Consider the following 24,694-nt stretch of genomic DNA (forward strand, 5'->3'; position numbering starts at 1 on the left):
TGGGGAGAAAAAGAACAAAGGTCATGTGAAAATAATTAGAATGCCTTGCACATTTGATGAAACTGTTAAGAACAAATTTAATTCATAAAATTAAAACAAATAGCTTTGTTGTTATCCTAGATACTCACAAATCTCCTTTAGACTTTGTTCAGCCATTTCTCTCTATCATTATATTCATAGATTTGATTGATTTCTCCTACAATTTTCTATCTTCATTACTCTTTACCTTTTGGCTTGTCCATTGCTTATGTATTTATAATTATTTGATATAGATATAGAGATAGAGATAAAGATAGAGATAGATATACTTGTTTGAGAAATACATCTATAGTACTAAATTTACCTATATTTAAAAATATATGAGTACTATATTTATATCATTGTCATCCCTACATTATCCCTTTTCCAACTTCTCCTGTGTCCCCTATTTATACACTGCTAAGTTCAGAACTTCTCCTTTTTATATTAAAAAAAACCAAAAAACTATATGCATATACACATATGCACATGTAAATACCACCTTCTGAGTTTACCTAGCATTGCCCAGTGTTCATGGCTGACTATTTGAGATTAGATTTTTCTATTAGAGGAATTGTCATAAAGAAAACGTATTCTCCCTCAATTAGCCATTAATTGTTTTGCATTTAGGACTGGGGACTTGTGAGATCTACCCCCCCCCATTCACATTGTAATGTCATCTGTTTTTGTCATAGGGCAGATCTGGTTTAGTTGAAAATATTGATAAGAGTTCATGGGTGCAACTCTCTATCATACATAGAAGGCACTATCACGTAACAGACATTTTGATCCTTTGCCTCTCTTCCATGATGTTCTCTGACAAAGTTTTCTGTAGAGGTGTCAGTTGGCGATGGGCACCCCACTGTTAATTGTTCTCTTCATTTTGAGCAATGGTGGACTCTTGCTATGCTCTCCACCTGCTGTAAAAAGAAGCTTCTTTGATGAGAAAGCAATGCTTACTATAAATATAAGGGTAGGCATTTAGAATGTATTTGGGAATTATACTGGTTTAGAGAATTTTCAGTTGTATATCTATGTATTCTCCGCTCAGGTCAACAAGTATAGTATGCTAGATTTATAGTATCAGGTGTGATTCCCTCATTTTAGGTGAGCCATGAGTGCAAATTGGCTGTTGATTACTGCCAAGACACTTGCTACTGTTGCACCCTTGGGGATATCTGGACAGGCTGGTAACTGCATTAGTTCATAGGCTTTACAGTTAGATAAAACTTTTAATTACTTTTCTTCATTGATCCAGCTCAAGTCTTTGAAGTCATGTTTACAAAATACATATAGTATTCAACAATGAAGTCTTATCTTCTATTTCTGGGAGGCAACCAAAGGCAATGGAAATAGCCTGTGTATGTATATGTGTATGAATATATATATTCATATATATATATATATATATATATATATATATATATATATAAAGAGAGAGCTCTCATGTTTTTTTGGTAGATAGTCTATTGCTCTTTGGAAGTGCATTTCACACTCAAATGGCATAACTTCATGTGACTTATGTCATATATTTGCCATAAATTTTAAGTAAACATTATATAGCATTTTCCAGTGGATTTTAAAATAATCTTTATTGTCCTTGATTCTGCTTCCTTCCTTCACCCTTAATATTACAACATCAAAAAAGAAAACATTAAGTTTCTGAAGAGATTGAAAAAGACACTAGAAGATGGAAAGGTGTTGCATGTTCATAGATTAGCAGAACTAATACTTTGACAATGACCATCCTACCAAACACAATTTACAGAATTTTAGTCAAAATTTCTGTGACATTGTTCAGATAAATAGAAAAAATAAATCCTAAAATTCATATAGAACCAAGAAAGACTCCTGATAGTGATAGGCAACCCTGAGAAAAAAAACAAGGTTGCTTGAGAAATTACCATACCAGATTTCAAGCTGTATCATTTTCAACTCTTTTGCTGAGCTTTTCAGTGTGTTTGTGGAGGATGGGGTAGTTTGATGGTTGTTATATTTCTGGTTTGATAATTATCACTTGGTTATTTTAATTATTTTGCCTAATATTTCCTAATTTTCCGTTTGTTTCAAGAGAATTAATTCACAATTGCTTATGAAGCATTTTTATGATGGCTGGTTGAAAATCTTTGTCACATAGCTCCAATATTATATTGGTTTGGGCACTGGTATCCATTGGCTGTCTTTTCTCACTTGAGATGTGATTTCCCTGGATGAGAAGTTTAATTGTATCCAGAATATTATGATATATTTGAATATTATGAAACTCTAGACATTATTCAGACTTCTTAACCCAACTAGGATTACTTGGCCATGAAAGTTGAATTTTTCCCACTGGTGTTTGGCTCAAGTAGGTCAGGTATTGTCAAAAGAGATTTGTGTGTCTTTTTGTTTCCTGTATTCTGGATAAGAGGCACAGACCTTTCTTGGCATTTGTTGTCAATGCCTGCAGATGCTTCTGGCACACCGGTTTTTATGTTCTCCTGGAAACAACAACAAAACCCATAAGAAGCCTGCACAGTGATTTTTCTCAAGTCCCAGTGTCCCTTGGCAGTGTAACATTTCCTTTCTACATCTAAGGATTCCCAGAAGCACTGTTACCTGTCCAATGTATTTAACTGTAAGAAGGAGGCTCTGTGAAGAATGGAGTTATTCTGGTTTTGCCAAACCTGGAGGTCTAATATATTATGTTTTAATATTTTTGTTTATGTTCAGTTTTCTAGCTTAGTAATTTTTTCTTTTTAATTTTTGCGCACAAACAGATAAGTCCAATTCTCAAAGATTTTGATTTAGTTGCTATTTGGAAAGCTCTGAAATATCCATTTTTTTTTACAGTCTCGTCAAGCTCGGTATGAAGCTTTCTATTTAGCCTGTAATGACTACTGAAGGCAACAGGGCATCTATCTTTCTTTGGGTAAGCTATTTTTCAACAATAAAGAATGAAGGAAACCATTGTAGTGCTTAGTTTTGAGTCAGCTTGGCATATGCTAGAATTATCAAGGAAGAAGGAACTTTAGTTGAGAAAATGCATCCATCATTTTGGCCTGTAGACAGGCCAATGATTGATGTGGAAGAGCTCAGCCCACTATGGGTGGTACCTCTCTAGGCATGTGGTTGTGAGAGAAAGAAAACAGACTGAGCAAACCACAGTAATCATGCTCATGAGCCATGTCTTTCCAGGGCTTGTGCTTCAGATCCTGCCTCCAGGTTTCAGCACTGAGCTTTTTTCCCTGATTTTTCTTCATGACTATAACCACTAAGCCTACTAAGCCCTTTCCTCCCCAACTTATTTTTGACCATGGTGTGTGCTGCATAGTAATATCAACTTGACTGGTGGCACAAGATAAAATCATCTGAAATGAGAGAACCTCAATCTAAAAAATGCCTCCATAAGACTGGGCTGTATTCAACCCTGTACAGCATCTTCTTAATTGTGATTGATGACATCAGCTCATTGTAAATATTGTCATTCCTGGGCTGGTGGTCCTGAGTTCTGTAAGAAAGCAGGCTGAACAAACAATGAGGAGCAAGCCAGAAAGCAATACCCCTCCATGTTCTCTGCACGGGCTCCTGCCTCCAGGTTCCTGCCCTGTTTGAGTTCCTGACTACTTCCTTCAGTGATGAACAGTGCTATGGAAGTATTAGTCAAATAAACCCTTTCCTTCCCAAGTTGCTTTGGTCATGGTGTTTTAACACAGCAATAGTAACCCTAACAAGACTCTTCCAACAGTAGTAAGCAAACTAAGACAACCATCAAACTTCTTTTTAAAAAACAGAAAGAGTTCTGTTTTCCATGATTTTGCCAAAAAAAAAAAATAGCCAGAACATTCTGCACCATACTCTGTGAACTTGAGTATACTTTCCTTATCATATCACTGAGCTAGACAGTGGATCACTGCAGAGTGGCCTCTTGTGTATACTTGTATGTCTGTCTCATAGGAAACAAAATTGTGCTTATTTGTAAAAATATATGCCCTTTATTTGGAATATTTAGCTATAAAAACAACTCATCTTATAGATGCTTACAGAACTATTTTGTAGCATGTTCTTATATTATAAGCTACAAAACATTCAGAGAACATATTTAAGAATCCAAGGAGGACTCTTATATTTATAACTCATTTCTGTTATAATGGGTAGACATTTTTCTTTTGTGAGAAATCTCATGTGGGAACCTAATTTGAATAATTCTTATTTAATTATAACTTTGTTAATTAAAAAGTAAATTGTGTTGGCAAATAATAGTTTCTGTTGGCTTAGTTGACAAATTTTCTCTAGCTTATGCTTTTTAAGAACTGCCTGCCTGTTGATAAACTATGTATTGTTATGTCGACCAAGTCTTATTTAACTATTTATTTACATTTTTATTGTGTCTGTTTCCACATATGCAGGTGAAGTTCAGGGATCAAACTCAGACATTGTTCTCAGGAGCCATTCTTGTTCTTGAAGATAATATTTCTAAGGGCTTGGGATCCACTGGTCAGGCCAGGCTGACTGGCCAGTGGCCTGGGTGTCTCCAGCTTCCCAGGCCTGGGATTACAAATGCACTGAAGCAAGCTTGTCTTTTGTACATTGATGCTTCTGATGAGATTAAAGTTCTTAGGTTGTAAAGTAAGCAATGTAGCATTTTACAGATGGAGGGCTCTCTCTACTATGAAGGAAATGCTTTGTCGTTTGATTCTACAAATACCTGACCATTGAGACCCAAGAACTGTAACACTTTATATTTGGAACTTGCCATTCGGAATATGTGATGGTACTTATGGGCTCTTCTTACCCAAGGTTTAACTTTTTGCTAAACTTTTTCTCTTTAAAAATTCCTGAGCAAACGATCATTTGAATTATGATTACACAGAACATATTTTAAGTACTCTTAAAAATTAGCAATCTCAAACCCAGATCAAGGACTGCCTGGAGGCAAATAATTGACTTACTGTTTATAATCCATTATCATATACTGGTAAAGTAAATTTCCTTCTTTAATTAAACAACATACCTTTGACAGAGTGTCATTTCTTTTCATGCCTTTCCCTTCCTTCCTTTCTTTCTTTCTTTCTTTCTTTCTTTCTTTCTTTCTTTCTTTCTTTCTTTCTTTCTTTCTTTCTCTCTTTCTCTCTTTCTCTCTTTCTCTCTTTCTTTCTCATTCTCTTTCTTTCTCTCTTTCTCTCTTTCTTTCTTGTTCTCTTTCTTTATTTCTTTCTTCCTCTCTCTTTCTCTCTCTCTCTCTCTTTCTTTCTTTCTTTCTTTCTTTCTTTCTTTCTTTCTTTCTCTCTTTCTTTCTTTCTTTCTTTCTCTCTTTCTTTCTTGTTCTCTTTCTTTATTTCTTTCTTCCTCTCTCTTTCTCTCTCTTTCTTTCTTTCTTTCTTTCTTTCTTTCTTTCTTTCTCTCTTTCTTTCTCTCTCTTTCTCTCTTTCTTTCTTTCTCTCTTTCTTTCTTTCTTTCTTTCTTTCTTTCTTTCTTTCTTTCTTTCTTTCTTTCTTTCTTTCTTATTTTCATTTACCAGGTAGTCAGTCAGGCAAAAATAGTGAAGTTCAGTGTGCAAAGGATGCCTTCCCAGTTAGCATGGGTTAAAGATAGCTGGCTCTGTACTGGGTAGAAGAAGAAACTGATGTTGTATTCTTATAGAGTATGAAGAGTCCCACTAGAGAGAAAGTCTACTACTTGGACATCTAACCAATACACTAAAATTATCTTGTTCATATTTATAGTGAAATTATGAAAATAAAATCAACATTTCATATTTTCAATGCTAATTAGGCCTCTTTCACCTGTGTTAAATGATTTTTAAATAATTTGAAAGATAACGGGAAAGAATAACAGCAGAATTAATATGAAAATCAGTTGGCAGGGTATTTTGAAAGCATCAATCAAAGTAGTTAATTATGGGGCTATAAAAGGGGAAACAATAAAACATAAATGCTTGTATACACAACACTTATGTATTATCATTATTATATGAGAGTCACTACAGTCACTGGCCAAAAGAAACTTTGGAAAAATAATGTGTAAATAAAAATCATTTTCTCATATAAATTAAAATCAAAATTATTGTTTTACAATATAAAAAAGAATAGTCATTTAAAAATTCAAAATGGGTTACTGGGATGGTGAAAGGCACCTGTCACCAACACTGCTGGATGTAGAGTAGAAGGATAGAATAGACTCTTACAAGTCATCCTCTGACTTTCACACACATATATACACTGTGACATACATAAGGCCACTCTCGTAAACACATACAACTAAAAAACTACAAGCAATTTAGCTAAAAATAATTTATGTCCTTCTGGGAAGCAATGATGACCATTCAGGAAAAAAGCTTATGGCCACGTATATAGCTAAGTAGTAACACTTTCCTAGAATGTATAAGGACCACACTTTAATCCCAGCACTTGGGAGGCAGAGGCAGGCGGATTTCTGAGTTCGAGGCCAGCCTGGTCTACAAAGTGAGTTCCAGGACAGCCAGGGCTACACAGAGAAACCCTGTCTCAAAAAAAAAAAAAAAAAAAAGAGTCAGTACCTTAAAAAAAGGAAGAGTAGCCCCTTAAAGTAGACATGTCACAGTGTTTTCCTGGGATACTTTCAAAGGTTTTATGAGCCCGACATCTTATCTTTACCATAAAAGTAAATGCTCAGTCACTAAGTCAATGTAAAATTTGTTGATATACAACATCTCAATTAAAAAAATAAAACTTCTTTATGTGAATGGAAATATCACATTTTTCTGTCTTATTTACTTCTGAAAATAAGGAGTTCTTTCCTTTTGTCCATCCATTCAGCAAACACTGAGCATCCTAAGTGTCTAAACAAAAAATGTAAAGAAAATAGGACCTTTCCCTTATGGAACCTGTAAAATGAATGTCCACTGTCAAAAATTCCAAATAACTGTTGAAAGGCTTGATCTTTTGAGTACTGAAATCTATGTCCACTATGGGTAGCAGAAACACAAGCTATACAGTTAAATAGATAAAATTAAACAAGGAAAACCAGTTTGCATGGTCCTATATGGATTCGTAGTGATAAAATGCTTCATCCTGCTTTTGAGTCTATTTAGTGGGACTGTTTCCCTAGAAACTAGAGGTCTGAAATTATCAGCACTCTAAGTTTCATTGTTTTAGACAGCAGTGAAACATATTCAAAGCTTCAGCTAAATCATTCCTTCTTTGTCTTTTAGAAAATATTTTTAAGGAAAATAGGACAAGATTCCCCACTCTCGTGATGCATACATTCTACTCAAATGAAACATAAGAAATGGCAGATTTGTTAAATATACAATAAAAGAAAGAACCATAAAAGGGCTAAAAAGTGGTGGAACAGAATCAGCCTGTAGGGCATGTCACAGGGTGAGTGGCTTTCTGTTTTTGATTGATGAGACAAAACCGAGCACATCCTGAAAGAGGCAGTATCAGAGAAATAGCCAAGAACAAGCAGGCAAGCAAGCAAGGAAGTATGGATAAACCCAGCTCTCTGTTCTTAGCAATGGATGTGATGTGACTATCTTCTTGAAGCCCTTGATGCTATGACTTCTCTAACATGATGGCCTATAATATGGAATTGCTAGCAACAATAAACTCCATCTCCCCTAAATTCTAAGAGGACAGACATGATGTGGTTATGACTGATCTGCTAAGAAGACCTGAAGGATGGAAGTGAGTAATTCAAGACTGTTTCAGAAAGAACAATTTTCCATGTAGACCAAACAATGGGGCAGAGGCATTGAGAAGGGATGTGCTGTAAAGAGGCAGGAGGTCTATGTGGCTGCACAAAGTGAAGAGGGTACAACAGACAGAGATCACAGTGGCTCCCAGGGAGGCTGCATGGGTGAGGTAGTGCATATAGCCCATTGTTGAAGAATAAAATAGGAAAGGCTTCACAGGACTGGGAGTTGAAGAATAAGATTACTGGACCTAATTATGTGAAGGACGAGTCCACCTTCTTTTTTGGAAAGCAAGTGAGGGATACATCCGGAAAAAGCTGCCAAGAAGCCTTGAGACACAGATTCAATCTAGAAGGCAGTGGTGACTTTTCCAGATTGGTTTTAAAAGTTGGGTGGATTCTCTCTATATTTTAAAGGTAGTCAATAAAATTAGCTAATGGATTGGACATGACGTATTTTTTAAAAAGGAATCAAGAAGACTTGATTTAGAAATGTGTGCAAAATGTAGCAGTCTTCAAGCTTTGATATTTCTCTGTATTTTTATTTTTTTAAGCATTTGAGTGGCTTTGTTTCCATATCTGGGAACATGGGAGATTTCTCTTTGGCTGTTTGCTTTGTTCACATTCTTTTGACAGCTATCTTCTTTACTAGCACCATATGATAAATACTATATAGTATATAAAAGTGGGTAAGCATCACTTTGTTCCTAGGAATGATAACAAGAGAAAATAAAATTAGAAATAATGATGCACTATGAAGAAGTGGATCAAAGATTATGGGGAGTCAAAAAGAGATGTTCCTTTGGGCTGGAGAAAAAGAAAGCTACCCTGTAACGCCATCCTGAATAAATCTTTGAAGACAATATGGACTTGGGAATTGACCGGATGAAATCCATCCAAAGTTGGCTCATAGACCAGGTCTAAAGGACAGTTAGTGCTCTTTAGCAGATGGAGTGATTGAGGAGGAAGAGTGAACAAGTTGTTGCAGGAAAGATCAGACGTGTTGTGGGGGAGCTATTTCATGGTGGGACTGCTAGAAGTTGCCATATTTCAAAGAAACACCAGTGCCTTTGCAAAGAGGGTGGTTTTGCAAGAGCTGAGATGGGAGTATGGAGAGCACGGATCTCTTGATTGAAACCTTTGCACCTGCACTGTACAAGCAAAGAGGCAGAAATATAAAGATCATCTCTTCTGGCTCATAGTGAACACATCCTCATTTTCTCAACAGCAGGGGTAGGGGCCTCATTGCATCCAATCTTCTTTGAACATAATTGTGATTTGTATGATTGTAGAGAGTCTTGAGAGAGAAGTGAAAAGGATGTAGACTTAAAGGGGAGTCCTTTAATAAGGAACCAAGATGTCCAGAAATTTATTAAGTTGCAAAAGACTTAGAGAGATTTACAGAACTTTCCAAAGCTCGTTTGAGGTAAGAGCCACAAATAGCCACCTGCTCCAGCTCTGCTCAGTTCCTCTTCTCAGACAGAATCGAAAAGCAATCTGGCTTCTCCGACTGGAAACATCTTCCGGTATTTTCCTTAATGTAGCACAGAGGCAGAGGAGGTGAGGAGAAGGTCACTACTTTGAAGGTCTGTGAAGCTTAAAATGTTCTGGCTACAGAGTTCAGCTGAACCAATTTTGTTTTCCATGGTGAAATCTAACCAAATAAACTCTTGGGAATGTACCCAGAGAGCTTGTATCAAACACTTGAAATTTAGAAGGCAACGGAAGAAAATAACTGATTGTTTGGGCAAAGATCCAACTGTCAGTAAGGTGTTCCTTCACCATTCTCAACATCTTCAGAGGTGGGAGAAATGATTAGAAACAAATATGAGTGTTGGAAGGAGGCTTCCCAGACAGACCTCCTTCCACCAGAACATTTTTCAGAAGCCTCAATAGAAAGTTTGGGTCATGTCCTTGGAGGTGAAACAGCCTGGTCACTAATGAACACGAATAGCATTTCCTTATGAGCCATATATTTTTCCCAGAGGGAGATGGATAATCGACTACAACATTTCAGTGGATTGGAATAAGATTTATCTATCTTTCCTTATTCCATTTTTGCAAATGAAAGATAAATGCCTTAATAGATTAGCAATCATGAAATATATAAGTATTTATAAAACAGTACTGCTTTTTAACACCATCTGCTGAAGAGCGATATTTATTCAGCCACTGATATGAGAACAGATTTTCTTCTACATTATGCAGAAGGGAAGTACACCCTTGTACTAATAAGCATACACTTTGGATTTATCCAGCCTAAGTTCTAATGAAATTTTTTAGTTGATAAGCTGTGCAATGTTGATAACATTACTTAACATTAACTTTCGCCTTTGATGGAATGGTTTCATTATAATCATACCTTTTAAAGTCATTTAGTTCATATGACACAGTAAAATACAGAAAGCATTCTGCCAAATGCCTAACATATGTAAGTATTTGATAAATAATAACTATTATCATGCGGCTTCAAAGTATTTTGAATGTCTGGATTGAATTATTTTTTAAAAGGTTGCTCAGAGAAGGTCTCTGATTTGCAGCAAATAGGTCTCTGGACTAAACTGAGGCACACATCACAATCAGGATGGAACATACAGTGCTTTTAAAGATGCTGTGGTTCTTGCTCATGCTGTAAGTGACATCCATTGTGAGTTCGCAGAGTATCAGGTTGCTGAAGGACTTACTATCTCATCCACTGCTAGTCAAACAGGAAAGGAGAAACCCATACCTACAATAAATGGTATATGTTCTGCCCTGGAGGGAGTGAAGTAATCTCCTCCATTCACAATTGACTGCAACTTGTAGGGCCTGGCTCAGCTGAACAAGGGTCACATGTAATGCAATTATATTCCTGAAAGGTAAAAACTGGAAATTTGTTTAACAGCACTGATGACAATGGTAGAGCCATTGACATAACTGAAAACAAGACTCCAATGGTAGCCTTCTTCCACACAGATACCCACAAGTACACATATTTTAAATTTAAAATAGTTTAAAAATTATGGAGTCAAAATTCATTACAATGGAAGTGATACTAAGGAGCTCTGGACTGCAAGTGATATATGGATGACCTCCCCACCTTGGTGGTGCATACCACATGTTGTCTTGCATTTCTGAAATGTCTGGCCCCACAAGTGGTGCCATAGTTTGAGTTCTTTGGTTAAAGATGTCCCAAGCCATTTTTATTCTCTTACAGCCTTCTTCCATGATTACATGCTCTTTAAATGGTCTTATCTGTTTTTATCTCATATCTAATGGGTTTAGTGTGTTCTAACTGTATGGTCCCATTTGGCGAGTTGGATGCTATGGATAAGAGGCGCCATATAAGAAATATTGTTATTGTTATAATGATGAACTCAAGCACTGAAGGGGAAGTTGTGAAATCTCTTGATACTAAGCTATCATTATTTTTAGCAAAATGAAGTTTGGCTTCTTTCTACACTAGCAAGTCCCAAAGATTAAATGTTTGCTATCCACAGCATGGATCTTAGCAAAGGGCCAAAAACATCAAAATAAAAACATTTTGAGATAATGTTTCATACATTATATGACAGCTGTTTGCTTTTAAGTATTCTTGGAAATTTAATACAATATTAGAAATTAAAAAGAAGAAATATAGTAAACAAATCCGGACTTATTTGGTTTTAATTCTAGTTTGATTCTCACCACCACTGAGGTCACATTTGCCTGTTGTGTAAATGACTTAACCCTTTGTGCTCCTCAGTTGCTATTTTGTGTGAGGTTTGTGCAAGGCTGTGCTTCAGTGCCTTGGGGAATGCATCATTAAGAAAGGAGGTGCATGCAGTTCTGGAAAAAGGGACTGTTCAAGTCAGTCCCTTTCCTCAGGATGATGTGGTATTATGTTCCCGTTACTTGAATATTCATTATGGTTTCCCACATGTTTTTGGCTACCTCTGTTTCCTGCAACTGTTTGTATTATTAAGTTGATCTGGCTTATAGATAAGTGGTTTGAACTTGGATAAATGGTAACTTGGGATGCTCACGTAGATTGGGTAGATCTCCTTTCAGCTTAAGAGTTATGGATGTTTTCTAAAGGGAGGTGAGACAAAACAGCCAGGGTTTTGTTACTAAAGGGCCTCAAACCACAGATGGAAAACTCTACACAGCTAGTCTGAGGAATTCTCTAGTGTGCCAGGCACTGGCTGTCCATGTGCCTTAAACCAGACAGATTTCCAGAGAGCATAACTAAAGCTTCATTTCTTTGGAAGTGAGTAAAAAGAAGGGCATTGGAACACGTTGCCTTGCAGAAATAGGAGAAACTGTTATGTATTGATGGTGTTGTGATTCTATGGCTTTCTACATGGAAAGCATTAGCAATTAACAAGTTAATTTGGGTGGACAAGAAATCAATGAATGCAGATATCATAATACTCTGATCTAGGGAAAGAAATAAGATAGACTGATGGAATGATGAAGCCTAAAGATTTCCTTGCCAAGTTCTGATTTGGGAACCCTGAATTCAGTTCATTGTCCAAGTGAAATATTTTTTCCTTCTTTCGTGCTGCCCTTATGCAAAAAGATGTGGCTGAGTGGCAAAGAACTGGGCTTCAGAAACAAGATCATCTGGAACTCTGTTCCTTCCTATGTCTGCAACCCTGAGCAGGTGACTCCCTCTGCGGGTCTCATTCCCCCCCCCCCTCCATTTACTAACTGGAGGAGATAAGAGTGACTTCTGGGTATTCTGTACTTTTTTTTTTTTTGCTAATATCCACTTATTAGTAAGTACATACCATGCATGTACTTTTGGGTCTAAGTTACCTTACTCAGGATGCTGTTTTCTAGTTCCCTCCATTTGCATGCAAATCTCAGGAGATCCACATTCTTAGTAACTGAGTAGTATTCCATGTGTAAATGAACATAGAACTCAAAAAGGTCAACAAGCTGAAGTGCCCAAGTGAGGACACTTCACTAAGTCCCACCTGGGAGGGAGAAGAAAGCAATCACAAGTGGGGAGGGAGGGAGAGAAAGTGGGTGAGTGGGTAGTGTGGGGGAGAGCTTGATTTGGTATTGGGTGAGGGAAAAGGACTGAAGTCCTGAGGGTCAGCAGAAAGAATGGAAATAGGCAACCTCAGGAGGTAGAAGGTTAGGGGGACCCTCAGAATACACCAGAGATCTGGGAGGTGAGAGACTCTCAGGACTCAAAGGGAGGGACCTTAGATGAACTGCTAGACAGTAGGGAGAGGGAACTCATAGAGCCTACCTCCAGGAGGAAGACAGGGAGGGCATCAAAGGAGGGAGGGGGGCTATCCCACAGTCACAACTCTGATCCATAATTGTTCCTGTCTGAAAGAATTACAGGGATGGAAATGGAGAGGAGCCTGAGGAAAAGAAGGTCCAGTGACAGGCCCAAAGTGGGATCCAGCTCAAGGAGAGGTTCCAAGGTCTGACACTATTACTGAGGCTATGGAGCGCTTACAAAAAGGGACCTATCATGATCACACTCCAGAAGACCCAACAAGCAGCTGAGAGAGTCAGATATTTGCACCCAACCAATGGACAGAAGCTGCTGACCTCTGTTGTTGAATTAGGGAAAGGCTGAAAGAAGCTGAGGAAAAGGGTGACCCTTTAGGAGGACCAGCAGTTTCAATTAACCTGAACCTCTGAGATCTCTCAAAAACTGGGCCACCAACCAGGCAGCGTACCCCAACTGATATGAGGCTCCCAACACACATACAGCAGAGGACTGCCGGATCTGTGTTCATTCAGAGATGATGCACCTAACCCTCAAGAGATTGGAGGCCCCAGGGAGTTTAGAGGTCAGATGGAGTCGGGGGTGGGGACATCACATAGAGTCAGGAGTTGGGGAGGGGGTATGGGATGTGGAACAATCTCAGGGTGGATGGACAGGGATTGGGGGGATAATATATGTCATGTAAAAAAGTAAATAAGTAAATAAATTTTTGTTTTAAAAAAAGAGTGAGTTCTGGCTTTGTCCTTAGGACCAAGAATGTGTCTAGTATACACCAAGTATTTGTTAAAGAAGTAAAAGAAGTGGCTTGTTTCCAAAGGCCTTCTTCTTTAAAAGGAAGAAAGGATAGCATGTATTTCCACTATGTGCTTCATTGTGATTGCCTTTAGTAGCACAGAGGAAAAACATAAAACATCTCATTTAATTTACCTCTAATAGAAGAGAACTGAGTTGCTTTCTTTGTATTTTTCTGTGAGGACAAGACTCAATAATTCTTTCAAAAGTAAAACTGCCCTGGGTTCTCATAAAGTGAGTAGAGGTTTAGGTGCTAAAGATGAAGACCAGGGACTGTGAGACATCTCAGCAGTGAAGAGCACTTGCTATTTCTGCAGAGGACCTGGTTTGGGTTCCCAGCTTCCCAGTACCCATATGGCTATGAACAGCCATCGGCAAATGCAGTTCTAGAAGAGCCATTGCTGTCTTCTGTGCTCCGCAGGCACTGCATGCATATGGAACACAGACATACATGTAGGCAAATACCCATAAATGTAAACTTAAAAATTATGTCATTAAAGACAAAGAACAGAAGCATTTTACAGATGGTTAAACTTACCTACATGTTCCTCAACAAATGAATGGATAATGAAAATGTGAAACATATTTACAATGAAGTTTATTTGGCTATTAAGAAATATGAAATTTGTCAGATATAGATGGAACTGAAAATTAGCATATTCAGTGAAGTAACCTAGACTCAGAAAGACAAATATGTCATTATTGTCTCTCATATGCATATCTAAGCTTATTTTATATTTATGTATAGGAATTTGTGTAGTCATATGGTTATTGATCACAAAATTGTATTTGGGATCCAAATGACATGAAGAATAGGCTTTAAGAGAGGGGGTTGAAGCTGAACATGGTGGCACATGCCTTTAACCCCAGCACTCAGAAGGCAGAGGCAGCTGAATCTGCATTCAAGGCCAACCTGGTCTACACTGTGAGTTCCAGGACAGCCATGGCTACACAGAGGAAACCCCGTCTCAAGAAAAGGGGGGTGCAGAGGTAGATGAGGGTTGTAGTAATGCACATGGTATATGCGACAGGAAAGGGGAATATTAGGGCTGTATAGTAAATTGGGAAGGGGACAGGGAGATAAGTGGGGTAGAGAAGATTATTCAAAATGAAGTATGCATAAAACTTCATAAGAAAAACTTCATATACTACTTTCAAAAAAATCAAAAATAGCTTTGACAGTAGAGAAGAAGCTACATATACAACATAGGTTTTGGAGGTTTCTTTGCTTTGTTTTATTGTTTGTTTGTTTGTTTACATTTTTAAAGTGGAAAATAATTACATTTACAGTTTAAATGTGTCCATGTCCTCTCCTCCCATGTACTGCCTCACTTTGTTCCCTCAAAACCAATGGCCTCTTTATGTTTGGTAATGTATATGCACATACAAACTGCTGAATTCTTTTCATGTTTCTTGATGTCTATGTTTTTACTGGTTTTGGATAAGCAGTTAAGGGGTTCATTGCTGGGCAAGATTAAGTTTTCTTCCCTCCGCAGTCACTAATTGCTTGTAACTCTTTGTCTATGAGTAGGGTCCATGAGCTTTCTCCCTTCCACATCAGTAAGTCTAGTAACGTTATCGTTGTTCAGGTCTCATTTAAGCAGATGTATTGTTGAGGTTTCAAGGGTGTAGCTTCCCTGTCACTTTTAGGAGATACAGTCTTGCTGCGGACTTCCTAGTTTGCAGGCTCTTACATGCTTTCTGCCACTTCTTTGGTTATGTTCCCCAAGTTTTACATAGGCATTCTGTTGTCAGTATATCAATTTGGGCTGGGCAACTGAACAATCAATTGCTCTCTGCATTTTGAACCATTGTGGAAAGTATAGCATCAGAGATTGAATAAATACGATTGCTTATGCTGCTTTGGAATGATCACATGTTAATAATAAGTAACTTCTGTGTATACTGGCCAACTCATTCCTGAATTTGAGATTTTGAAAGCTAAAGATGTAATGACTAAGGCTTGGTTGTCTCAAAGGTACGCAAACTTGGTATATCTAAAAGAATCTATGACTTCTTTTTATTTGTATAAATGTACCCATGTATTCATTTCATCTCCCCATCTGGAAAGTGCCTATAACAGTTGTTCTTTTTAAACACACAGGACTCCCCTTCAATTCTTTTCCTTTAATTGTGTGTATTGGTTACTTTCCTATTGCTGTGATCAAATACCATGACCAAGTCTAGTTATAGAAAAAGAGTTTACTTAGAATTATGATTCCTGAGAGTTAGAATCCATGATGGTGGAATAAAGGCTTGTCATTAGAATTAGGAAGCTGAGGGCTTGCATCTTCATCTCTGAGCATCCAGCAAAGAGAGAAAACTAGAATTGCGCGTGCGCACACACACAGACACACGCACACGCACATGCCTGTACATGCACGAAAGCGCTTGCAGACTGTATATAATAATGCAAATTACTTTTAGTTCAACTTCAAAAATCTCTACAGTCTTTCACAACCACACTTTTTAGAAGCCCTATGATCACTATCTCTTCTAAAACTTCAGGCAATGTCTTAATTTAGCCCCCTGTAAAATCTAACGGCAAATTATATACTTCAAACACATAATGATATAAGATATGTATTGTATTCCAAAAGGGAGGAATGGGAGCATAATGCATAAATCTTTGACAAAACAAGACTGAACTCCAGCAGGACAAACATCAAGACCCATAGCTTATCATATCATGTCAACGGCTTTGCTGCCTGCAATGTGTAATACCCACGTGGGCTGGTTCTTCTCCCTAAATGCAGCTCTTCTTGATAGATATATCTCAGTTCTGTCATCGCCAACGTCTTGGACACTGCAATGCAACCCAGAGTTTACCTTCACAGCTTTATGCAATGGACTCTCAGGATCTCTTGCTCTCTCAGGGATTTTATTCAGGGACTTCTGCAATGCACACTCCTCTGCTTGGGCAGCATTACCACCAACTTCTGATTGTAGTTACTTTCCAGGAGCAGAAATGCCTTACCATTTCTTTCACAAGTCGGAAGGTAGTTGAATGGGCCCATGCTCTGAGGGTACCGTTCCCTTTATTCTAGTGTAGATAAGCAATCAAATCAATATTAGGCTCTCTTGAAATTGCCTTCACCAAAAATACTTTAAACTTTATTTTCAGACCATTTCTTAGGACATAGTCTGAAAGCAGCCAGGGTTTTTTTTGTTGTTGTTGTTGTTGTTTATTTATTTGCCAAAATATCACAGGAACAGTCTATAGGCTAGCTATTAATAGACTTTCTCCACAAAAAACAAAACAAAACAAAAACAAAAAAACCCAAAAAACAACAACAACAACAAAAAAAACCTGCTTGAGCTGGGCCTCCACTGTTCATATAGCTCTTAGCATTCCTGTCTTCTAAACTCCTACTAGGATGGCCTATTCGGCCCCACTTACATCCTTAAATCACCCCTCTAGACCAAAGTTACAAACTCTTCCACATTGTTCCAAAAAACAAACAAACAAACAAAAAACCAAAAAACAAAACAAAACAAAAAAAACATTGTCAGTTCCATTCCAGCAATGTCCCTCTCTCTGCTTCTAACTTCAGTGTTAGTCACTTTTCTATTGTAATAAACCACCATGACCCTGGCAACTTACGGAAAGATGAGTTCATTGAGTTTAGTGTTCTAGAGGGTTAGACTAATCCAGGATTGTGTAACAAAGACATAGCAGCAAGGGCAGAAAGCTTAGGGCTCACAGCTTGACCCACAAGCACCAAGTGGAACCTGAACTAGAAATGGCATGGTTTTTAACTCTCAAAGTCTGCCCTAGGGACATCAATTTGGCCTATGATAACTGTTAAAAATAACCGTTATTAATTTTTCACCTCATTGCCCATTATATTATTATTATAGTATTATTCTCTTGTAAGGTTGGTTTATAATTATTTTATGATTTTTATCAGACTATAGCAATTTGGTTATTCTTTTTTGATGTCTCAAATTTTACTCCCTCCATGACAGCAGGGCCAAGTATACATTTTAGAGTTATACATAATGAAACAATCTGGATCAAATATTAACAGAGAGATAGAGATAAATAAGCAGAAGTATAAGTATGATGAATTAATGGCTATATTCATTAATATAAGAATAATATTTATTCAAGCATATCTAATTACTAGCAGTAAGTATGTAAACAATCATTTATGAGAGAACATAGACTGTGAAGTCTAAAGACTGAAGATGTTTTTATTACTATTATTATTATTATTAAATTTCTATACAGTAATTTTGATTATACTATTTCCCATCTTCAACTTCTCCCAGGTCTTCCCCAACTCATGTTCTCTTTCTCTCTCTTAAAATAAAACTAAAAATGTAAATCAATAAATTAAACAAACAAAACAATAAAATTCAAACAAACTAACAACATGAGCACCATTTTATATTGGCCAACTACTCATGGGCATGGAGTGCAGTTGATGCAGTCAGTGTCACTCTACTGAGAAGACAGTTTCCCTTTGCCAGCAGGTACCAATCATAACAGCTTCTTGATTAGAGGTCAGACTTTGTGCCTACTTCCTCTTCTCTGTGCTGGGATTTTATCTGTTAAGACTAGAGTGAACAGTCCAACTTAGGGTCCATCCCATGTGGAGGCAACACACCCTAACACTATTACTGATGTGCTTACAGACAGGAGCTATCTTGGCTATCTTCTGAGAGGCTCACTCTACCAGCACCCGACTGAGACAGATATAGATACTTACAGCTAATCGTTGGACCAACCCTGAGACCCCTATGGGAGAGTTGGGGAAAGGACTAAAGGAGTTCAAGAGGATTGAAACACCATAGGAAGAACAACAGTATCAACTAACCCAGACCCCCTCAGAGCCCACCAACCAAAGAGCATCCATGGGCTGGTCTCTGGCCCCCGGCACATACAGAGCCTAGGACTGCCTTGTCTGGTCACAGTGGGATATGATGTGCTTAATGCTATAGAAACTTGATGTGCCAAGGAGGGGGTATGCTGGCAGGGGTGAGGTAGGGGTAGATTAGTGGGTCAGGAAGCACTCTCTCAGAAGCAAAGGGGAGGGGTGATAGGGTGAAGAACTCAGGGAGAGGGGATCAGTAAGCCGAGCAGCATTTTGAATCTAAATAGATAAAATAATTTAATAATAATAATAATAATAATAATAACAATAGAGTAGGGTTCTTATCCTAGATCTGTCACTAGTTATAAAACTGGGCAACACTATAAAATCAATTTACTCTATAAAAAGCCTCGGTTTTCTTACCTGTAAACTATAGGCTACAATAGTCTCTATAAACAGACAGAAGAAATCAGAAGCACAGTCCACAGTCAAAGAAAAGAGGCTCATTACCATGGCTATCTTTTCAGTGAGACCCATGGGAAGCGATGAATGCCCACTAGCAAGCACAGCTGTTATTGTTACCACTTCCATTAAGGATGCAGGCAAGTAACCAAACAACTCAGTGTATTGGTTTAAAATCTGTGACATTAGGTGTACAAGGCACCATATCCAGAGCTTAGGCAAGGCTCCCCACCCACTCATCTCCAAACTCTTAGCCCAGAAGGGCTCCTGGCTAAAGGAAATACAGGGACAAAGTGTGGAGCAGAGACTGAAGGAACGGCCGTCTAAAGACTTCCCCACCCGGGTGGTGTCTATACAGACACCAAACCTAGACTCTATTGCAGATGCAAAGAAGTGCTTGCTGACAGGAGCCTGATACAGCTGTCTCTTGAGAGGCTCTGCCAGAGCCTGACAAATACAGAGGCAGATGCTTGTAGCCAACCATTGGACTTAGCATGGGGTCCCCAGTGGAGGAGTCAGAGAAAGAACTGACTGGACTGGTTAAGAGGATAACATTTGAAATGTAAACAAAATATTTTTTTTTTTAAAAAGCCAATGGGGCTGCTCAAATGAATGGCATGGCAGCAAGTAAACACGTGGTGTTCTCTCTGTTACCCTGAGCTGCTTTACCCTCCCTATACCCCTGGAAGACCCTCCACCATTTTTAATGCTGTCTTGTAATATTTCATATGAAACATCAAGATGTCAATCTTTCCTTCATTGGCTATGTTGGCTTCTCTGTTGTCTAATTCTGTCAACGTGCTTGCTTTCCCCTCACCACAGCATTTTGTGCAGAAGTATCTCTCCATCCCCATTCTCTTACTTCTTTCTGGGAATCTTGTCTATTTTCTATGAACTCTTAGCTTCTTTAGTATATTTATACTTTTCTCTTTAAATGCTTAGAAATATATTTCATTTATTTTTCTAAACTTCTAATTTGGAATATAATACTAAAAATCAAAAGCATTAAAATTTTTCAATTTTATTTCTTACATAGCATTCTCTTCTTGATTTGTTTTAAGCTATCTCTGATTGTTTCAATTTTTTGTCTTTGTTTTCGGATCTATGCAGTCTTCATATTTCTGGTGATCTTTGACTGACTGATCAATAACAAATGAAGGTCCAGATGTATAGCATTGGCCTTTCTTCTTGGTGTGGTACTTTTCACTCTTATTGAATCTAACTTGAACAATAATTTTTGAGTCAGGGCAGTTTATCTGTAGGTATTTAAATTTAAGGACAGTTGGAAACAGCTAAGACCATGAAAATCTTTAAATTGAGTACTGAGTTGGATTTCACTACGGGACCAACATACACATGATGGCTTCTAGTGTTCCTTGAGAATCCTTTTTGAACTTTTAAAAAAAATAACTGGTTTATATTTTGTTTGTAGTCAAATACTGGCAGCCTCTACTATTACAACAATTGCACAAGCAGATCTGAATGAGGTCAGCTATTTGACAAGGAGACATCCAACCCTCTGCTTTCCGTCCCGTTTCTAGTCCCAGACTGTCTCTCTCATAACCACTGATTTTAAGATCAAAGCCTCTTGCATAGTCAAGCAGAATAATTGTCATTCATCTTTTCTCAGTCTCTCAATATGTAATGTGTTTGTGTCCTCACTTACTGGGCAGGAACAAGCCCTGACAAAACCCTCCTGTATGAGGCATTCCAGGAAAATATGAGAAGAAAACAAACTCTGCTGAGCTGCAGAGAAAGGAAAACTTATCATACAATAAAAGTATCAGTTATAATTTATCCTTGGGGAAGGATATGTAGTATCCTTGAGGAAGGCATGTGGTAGGAAAATACTGAATGTGGCAGTGTTAGACCATGTCTGGATGCTGTCTCTGTCAAATGGTATGCAAATAAGTACTCTCATTAATATAATTCTCTAAAAGACATTTCTGTTGTATTAATGGATGTTCTGTTAACTATGGATGCTTTGGTTGATTTGTTCTTGTAAAGTTCACAAATCAAGACGAGGCTATGGAGGAACAAGGATGTAGCTCAGTGATAGAGCACTTGCCTAGCATGGCCAGAACCCTGGGTTCAGTTACAATTCTGAGAGATGGTGGGAAAGGGAAGGAGGGAGGAAGAGGAGGAGGAAGAGGAGGAAGAGAGAGGGGGAGGGAGGGGAGGAGGGAGAGAGAGAGAGAGAGAGAGAGAGAGAGAGAGAGAGAGAGAGAGAGAGAGAGAGAACGAGAACAATAAAGATTAAAATGCAGGATGTGGGTATTCTGGTTTTGATCCCATTGACTACCGTGGTTGATTTGGCAGATCTGATTGCCTAGGGTAGATGTTCACCTTCTTCCTTTATCATTTCACGTGTGTCCTTCCCAAAGCTGCATACACATTTCAGAGAAGATAACCTTCCTCAAAGAACGAGGACCAGTTTTCAAGTCAAAGGCACACAGATTGTTGTGCTTTCTTGCTAGAGTCTTCAAATATGTGTTCAAGAGATAGATATGTGCTGCTTTACAAATTCTTCCTGGGACTACTATTTAATTTGCAATTTTGAAGCTTAATAAGGTGAAATATAAAATATTGTCAGTATAGAATGAGGAAATTTTGTTGAAACACATTCACAAATGTCCAGCTTTACAAAAAAGGAGTGGGAAGCATCATTATTAGGGAAAGTGAGCACAAAACTTATAATGAGACCATTTCTGTGGCTACGGCATATCCTCATGCCATCATTAGCCATTTGGCTCCTGCCAAACCTTTGCATTCTTTATTGCAGTTATGTGAAGAATGAGAACAATTAAATCAATTGTGATTATTTTTGAAATTATTGTTAGAATTCCTCTGTTTACAACAACTGAGTTCTGTCAAATAGCTGACAGTAAATATCGTCATCCTCTTAAACTGCAATAGGCAAGAGAGATGTAGTGGCTTTCATAAACATAATAGCCAGCAAGTTTTGTGTATTATTATGGGTTATGGAATTCTTAGTGTTTTTGTCTGTCGTCTCAATTAAATCCTTACCTCTAGTCTATGTGGTAAACATTATTATATTACAGTTGTGGGATATGAAGCTCCGAGAGGGTAAATAATTTGTCCAAGATGGTTCTGTTAAAAAGTATAAATCCCGAAGTCCCAAAACAAGTCTCCTTGAAAAAGAAGCTTGGTCATCTAGCCTCTTATGCCACTAAAGACCGAGGAAAAGAGTCTGAGTCGGGGTTTAATATATGCCGAACTAGATTTTAGAACCATTCAGTAGATGATTAATGACAGAACCCTGGGTTACCTTCAGTTTGGGCCAGCTTTCTGGCTTTACAAACACACTTCAAGTCTGCAGTCATTGTGTTCTTGGACCTATAGTCACCCTGAGTAAATGCTCTACCCATGAAGGTGTCTTGTATAGGAGGGGAAGCTTGTAAACACACAGATATGCAATCCATCCCATGCTGATGGACAGGCTGGAACTTCTCTACACATTTGGATGAGCGATGTATGAGCTGCACAAACAATGAAGCCGAAGCTCACAACCAACACCTTAAGAAAGCGCCCTCCCCTCCCAACTCCAAAACAAACAAAACAAACCATGATACCCGGGCAAGGGCATAAGTAGCACAGAAAATCTTGAAGTCCTGTAGAAACACTCCATTACTTGAGTAATTAAGTTCCCAGAGTCAGTCATTAACAGTTTTTCTCATTCCATTCCTTGGACAGGTCCAGCTGTGAGATACAGCAAGTTCAAGATGTCAGAGGCAAAGCCACCTCCCCTGCTGGGACAGCATACACGGCATATCCTGAAGGAGGTCCTCAGATATGATGACGGGGCTATTGAGAAGCTACTCTGCTCTGGTGTGATAGAGCAACATGAAACCAAGTGACAGAGAAGAATGCATCAGAAACCTGCAGCTGGCTGGCCCAGACAGTGAGTGCTCTATACATGCTTTCCCCAGTCTTGATCCTACTACAAAGCATGGTGAGGAGAACTGCAGACTACCTGCCTGGCATCTCTGGGATAACTTTAGGATTAAAGTCTAGTGCGCATTTAAAAACTTACTGTTTTGACTTTTCCCCCCAGAAAATAATTTAATTGTTGATTTATGGAATTTGATTAATTCTAATTTTTTCATCCTAAAGCTGTAATAACTGGTATTGGAGTGTTGCTTTCATTTAATTCTTCCACAATGTATGATGTATGGAAACATCAAATTGTAAATTGTAGTTTTGATTTGTCAATTGAAAATAAAGCAAAACCTAAAAAAAAAAATTTTTTTTCTGGAAAAAGCCCTCTTTATTCTAATTGTCTTAATGCCTAAAATGTTTGCCTGTCCCACCCACACAAGCCTGAAAAAAAGCAGAACTCTTGACATTTTCTACTTGTACATAAAGTTCTCATTTAAATCATTGTTAGGAAGTCAGAGCAATAAGCAGGATGACAGTCTCTGTGATTGATTTTAAACAGTATAACTTAATTTCAAGCCCACGAAAGCTTTGTTAGTCTGTAATTTAAACCATTGACTTTGCTGATGGCTGTAGTAAGATTGAGCTCTACTCTGCCCATAAGGAGTAAATATTTGCTTTGTGTTGTTGTCCTGGTGATACTCTGCGGTGTGGTGGAATATCAGTTTCTACCTATTTATTCAGGACATGAGCATTTGTGTATATAAAAAAGTCTAGTGGTTTTTCTCTTGCTACCTTATTTTGAAACATAGCTACATGCCATGCACTTTAAATAAATGTGAGGTGAGTGCTCACATGGGAAAGTGTAAAGAACCCCAAATGGGGAAATGATAGGAAATAGTTCTTTGTAACTTAAAGACTGTAGAAGACAGTATCATGTCTTTGTAGTTTGACTTGTCAGTGAGAAACCCAAGTGACCAAGGAGACAAAAAGCTGCCTCAAAGATAAAAGGAAATAAGGATATATGTTTTAGAATAAACTACCACAAATGGCTTCATAGGGCAGGGCATCAGGTACGACTTGGTCAGTGTGCTCCACTCATGACCCATAGGCACACATTCTAGAAAGCAATGCCATTATATGCTGGTAGTAATTGAAAGCTAAACTGCAAACATTCACCTTTCAAGCTGATTCAGAACTAGTTTTCTTTTTATGTTGGATGATTTGAATCACTTACCCATGTTGTAAGGCCTGATATGTCTCTAGAGTCAAGGATATGACATAAGAAGTGTCTCTAGGATACTTTTCAGAGGAACTTATCTTAATTTTTGAGACCCGCCCCAGGCCCAGCTTTGCTGTTCATCATGTTGTACTCTGACAAACTCCATTATTACTCCAGTAGTTAGAATTTTCTCATAATAGAGTAATCTGATGCCTTCTGCAGGTCCTTTGCCTCAGTAGTTCCATATATAATATATGTACTGTTAACTTATTTTATATATATATATATATATATATATATATATATATATATATATATATGATTGTTAACACCAAGCCAGACTTTTATAAAGAATATATGATGTATTGCTTGCATGTATGTATGCATATGATGTGTATACTTAATGCCTGCAGAGGTCAGAAGATAACAATTGATCCCTGGAAACTGGCAAATGATTGAAGGCTATCATGTGGTTTAGAAACTGAACTTAGGTCCTCTGCAACATCAATAAGTACTCTTAATCTTTAAACCAAGCCAGACATTTAAAGTAAATGTCTTTATAATCATATGACTCATATGGAAATCAGAAAGAGGTTGGGTGACAGAACTGATAAAATA

General features: G+C 37.9%; 1 protein-coding gene across 3 annotated transcripts in view; it reads left to right on the plus strand.

Moving 5' to 3' along the window:
* The window catches only part of Sugct (succinyl-CoA:glutarate-CoA transferase), an 844,211-nt gene extending 820,999 nt beyond the window's left edge, over window positions 1-23,212 (plus strand). For 2 of the 3 annotated variants that reach the window (XM_029468350.2, XM_021180767.3), the window contains one exon: window positions 22,672-23,212. In XM_029468350.2, coding sequence (XP_029324210.1) covers window positions 22,672-22,835 — 164 coding nt within the window. In that variant the 3' untranslated portion in view covers window positions 22,836-23,212. Of the gene's footprint in view, window positions 1-2,850; window positions 2,930-22,671 lie in introns of all 3 variants that reach the window. The other variant, XR_003834661.2, reaches the window with a different exon arrangement.
* The last annotated feature ends 1,482 nt before the right edge of the window (window positions 23,213-24,694 follow it).

Source organism: Mus caroli, unplaced genomic scaffold (genome assembly GCF_978045245.1).
Source record: "Mus caroli unplaced genomic scaffold, Mus_caroli_1 scaffold_15, whole genome shotgun sequence".
Classification (NCBI taxonomy): domain Eukaryota; kingdom Metazoa; phylum Chordata; class Mammalia; order Rodentia; family Muridae; genus Mus; species Mus caroli.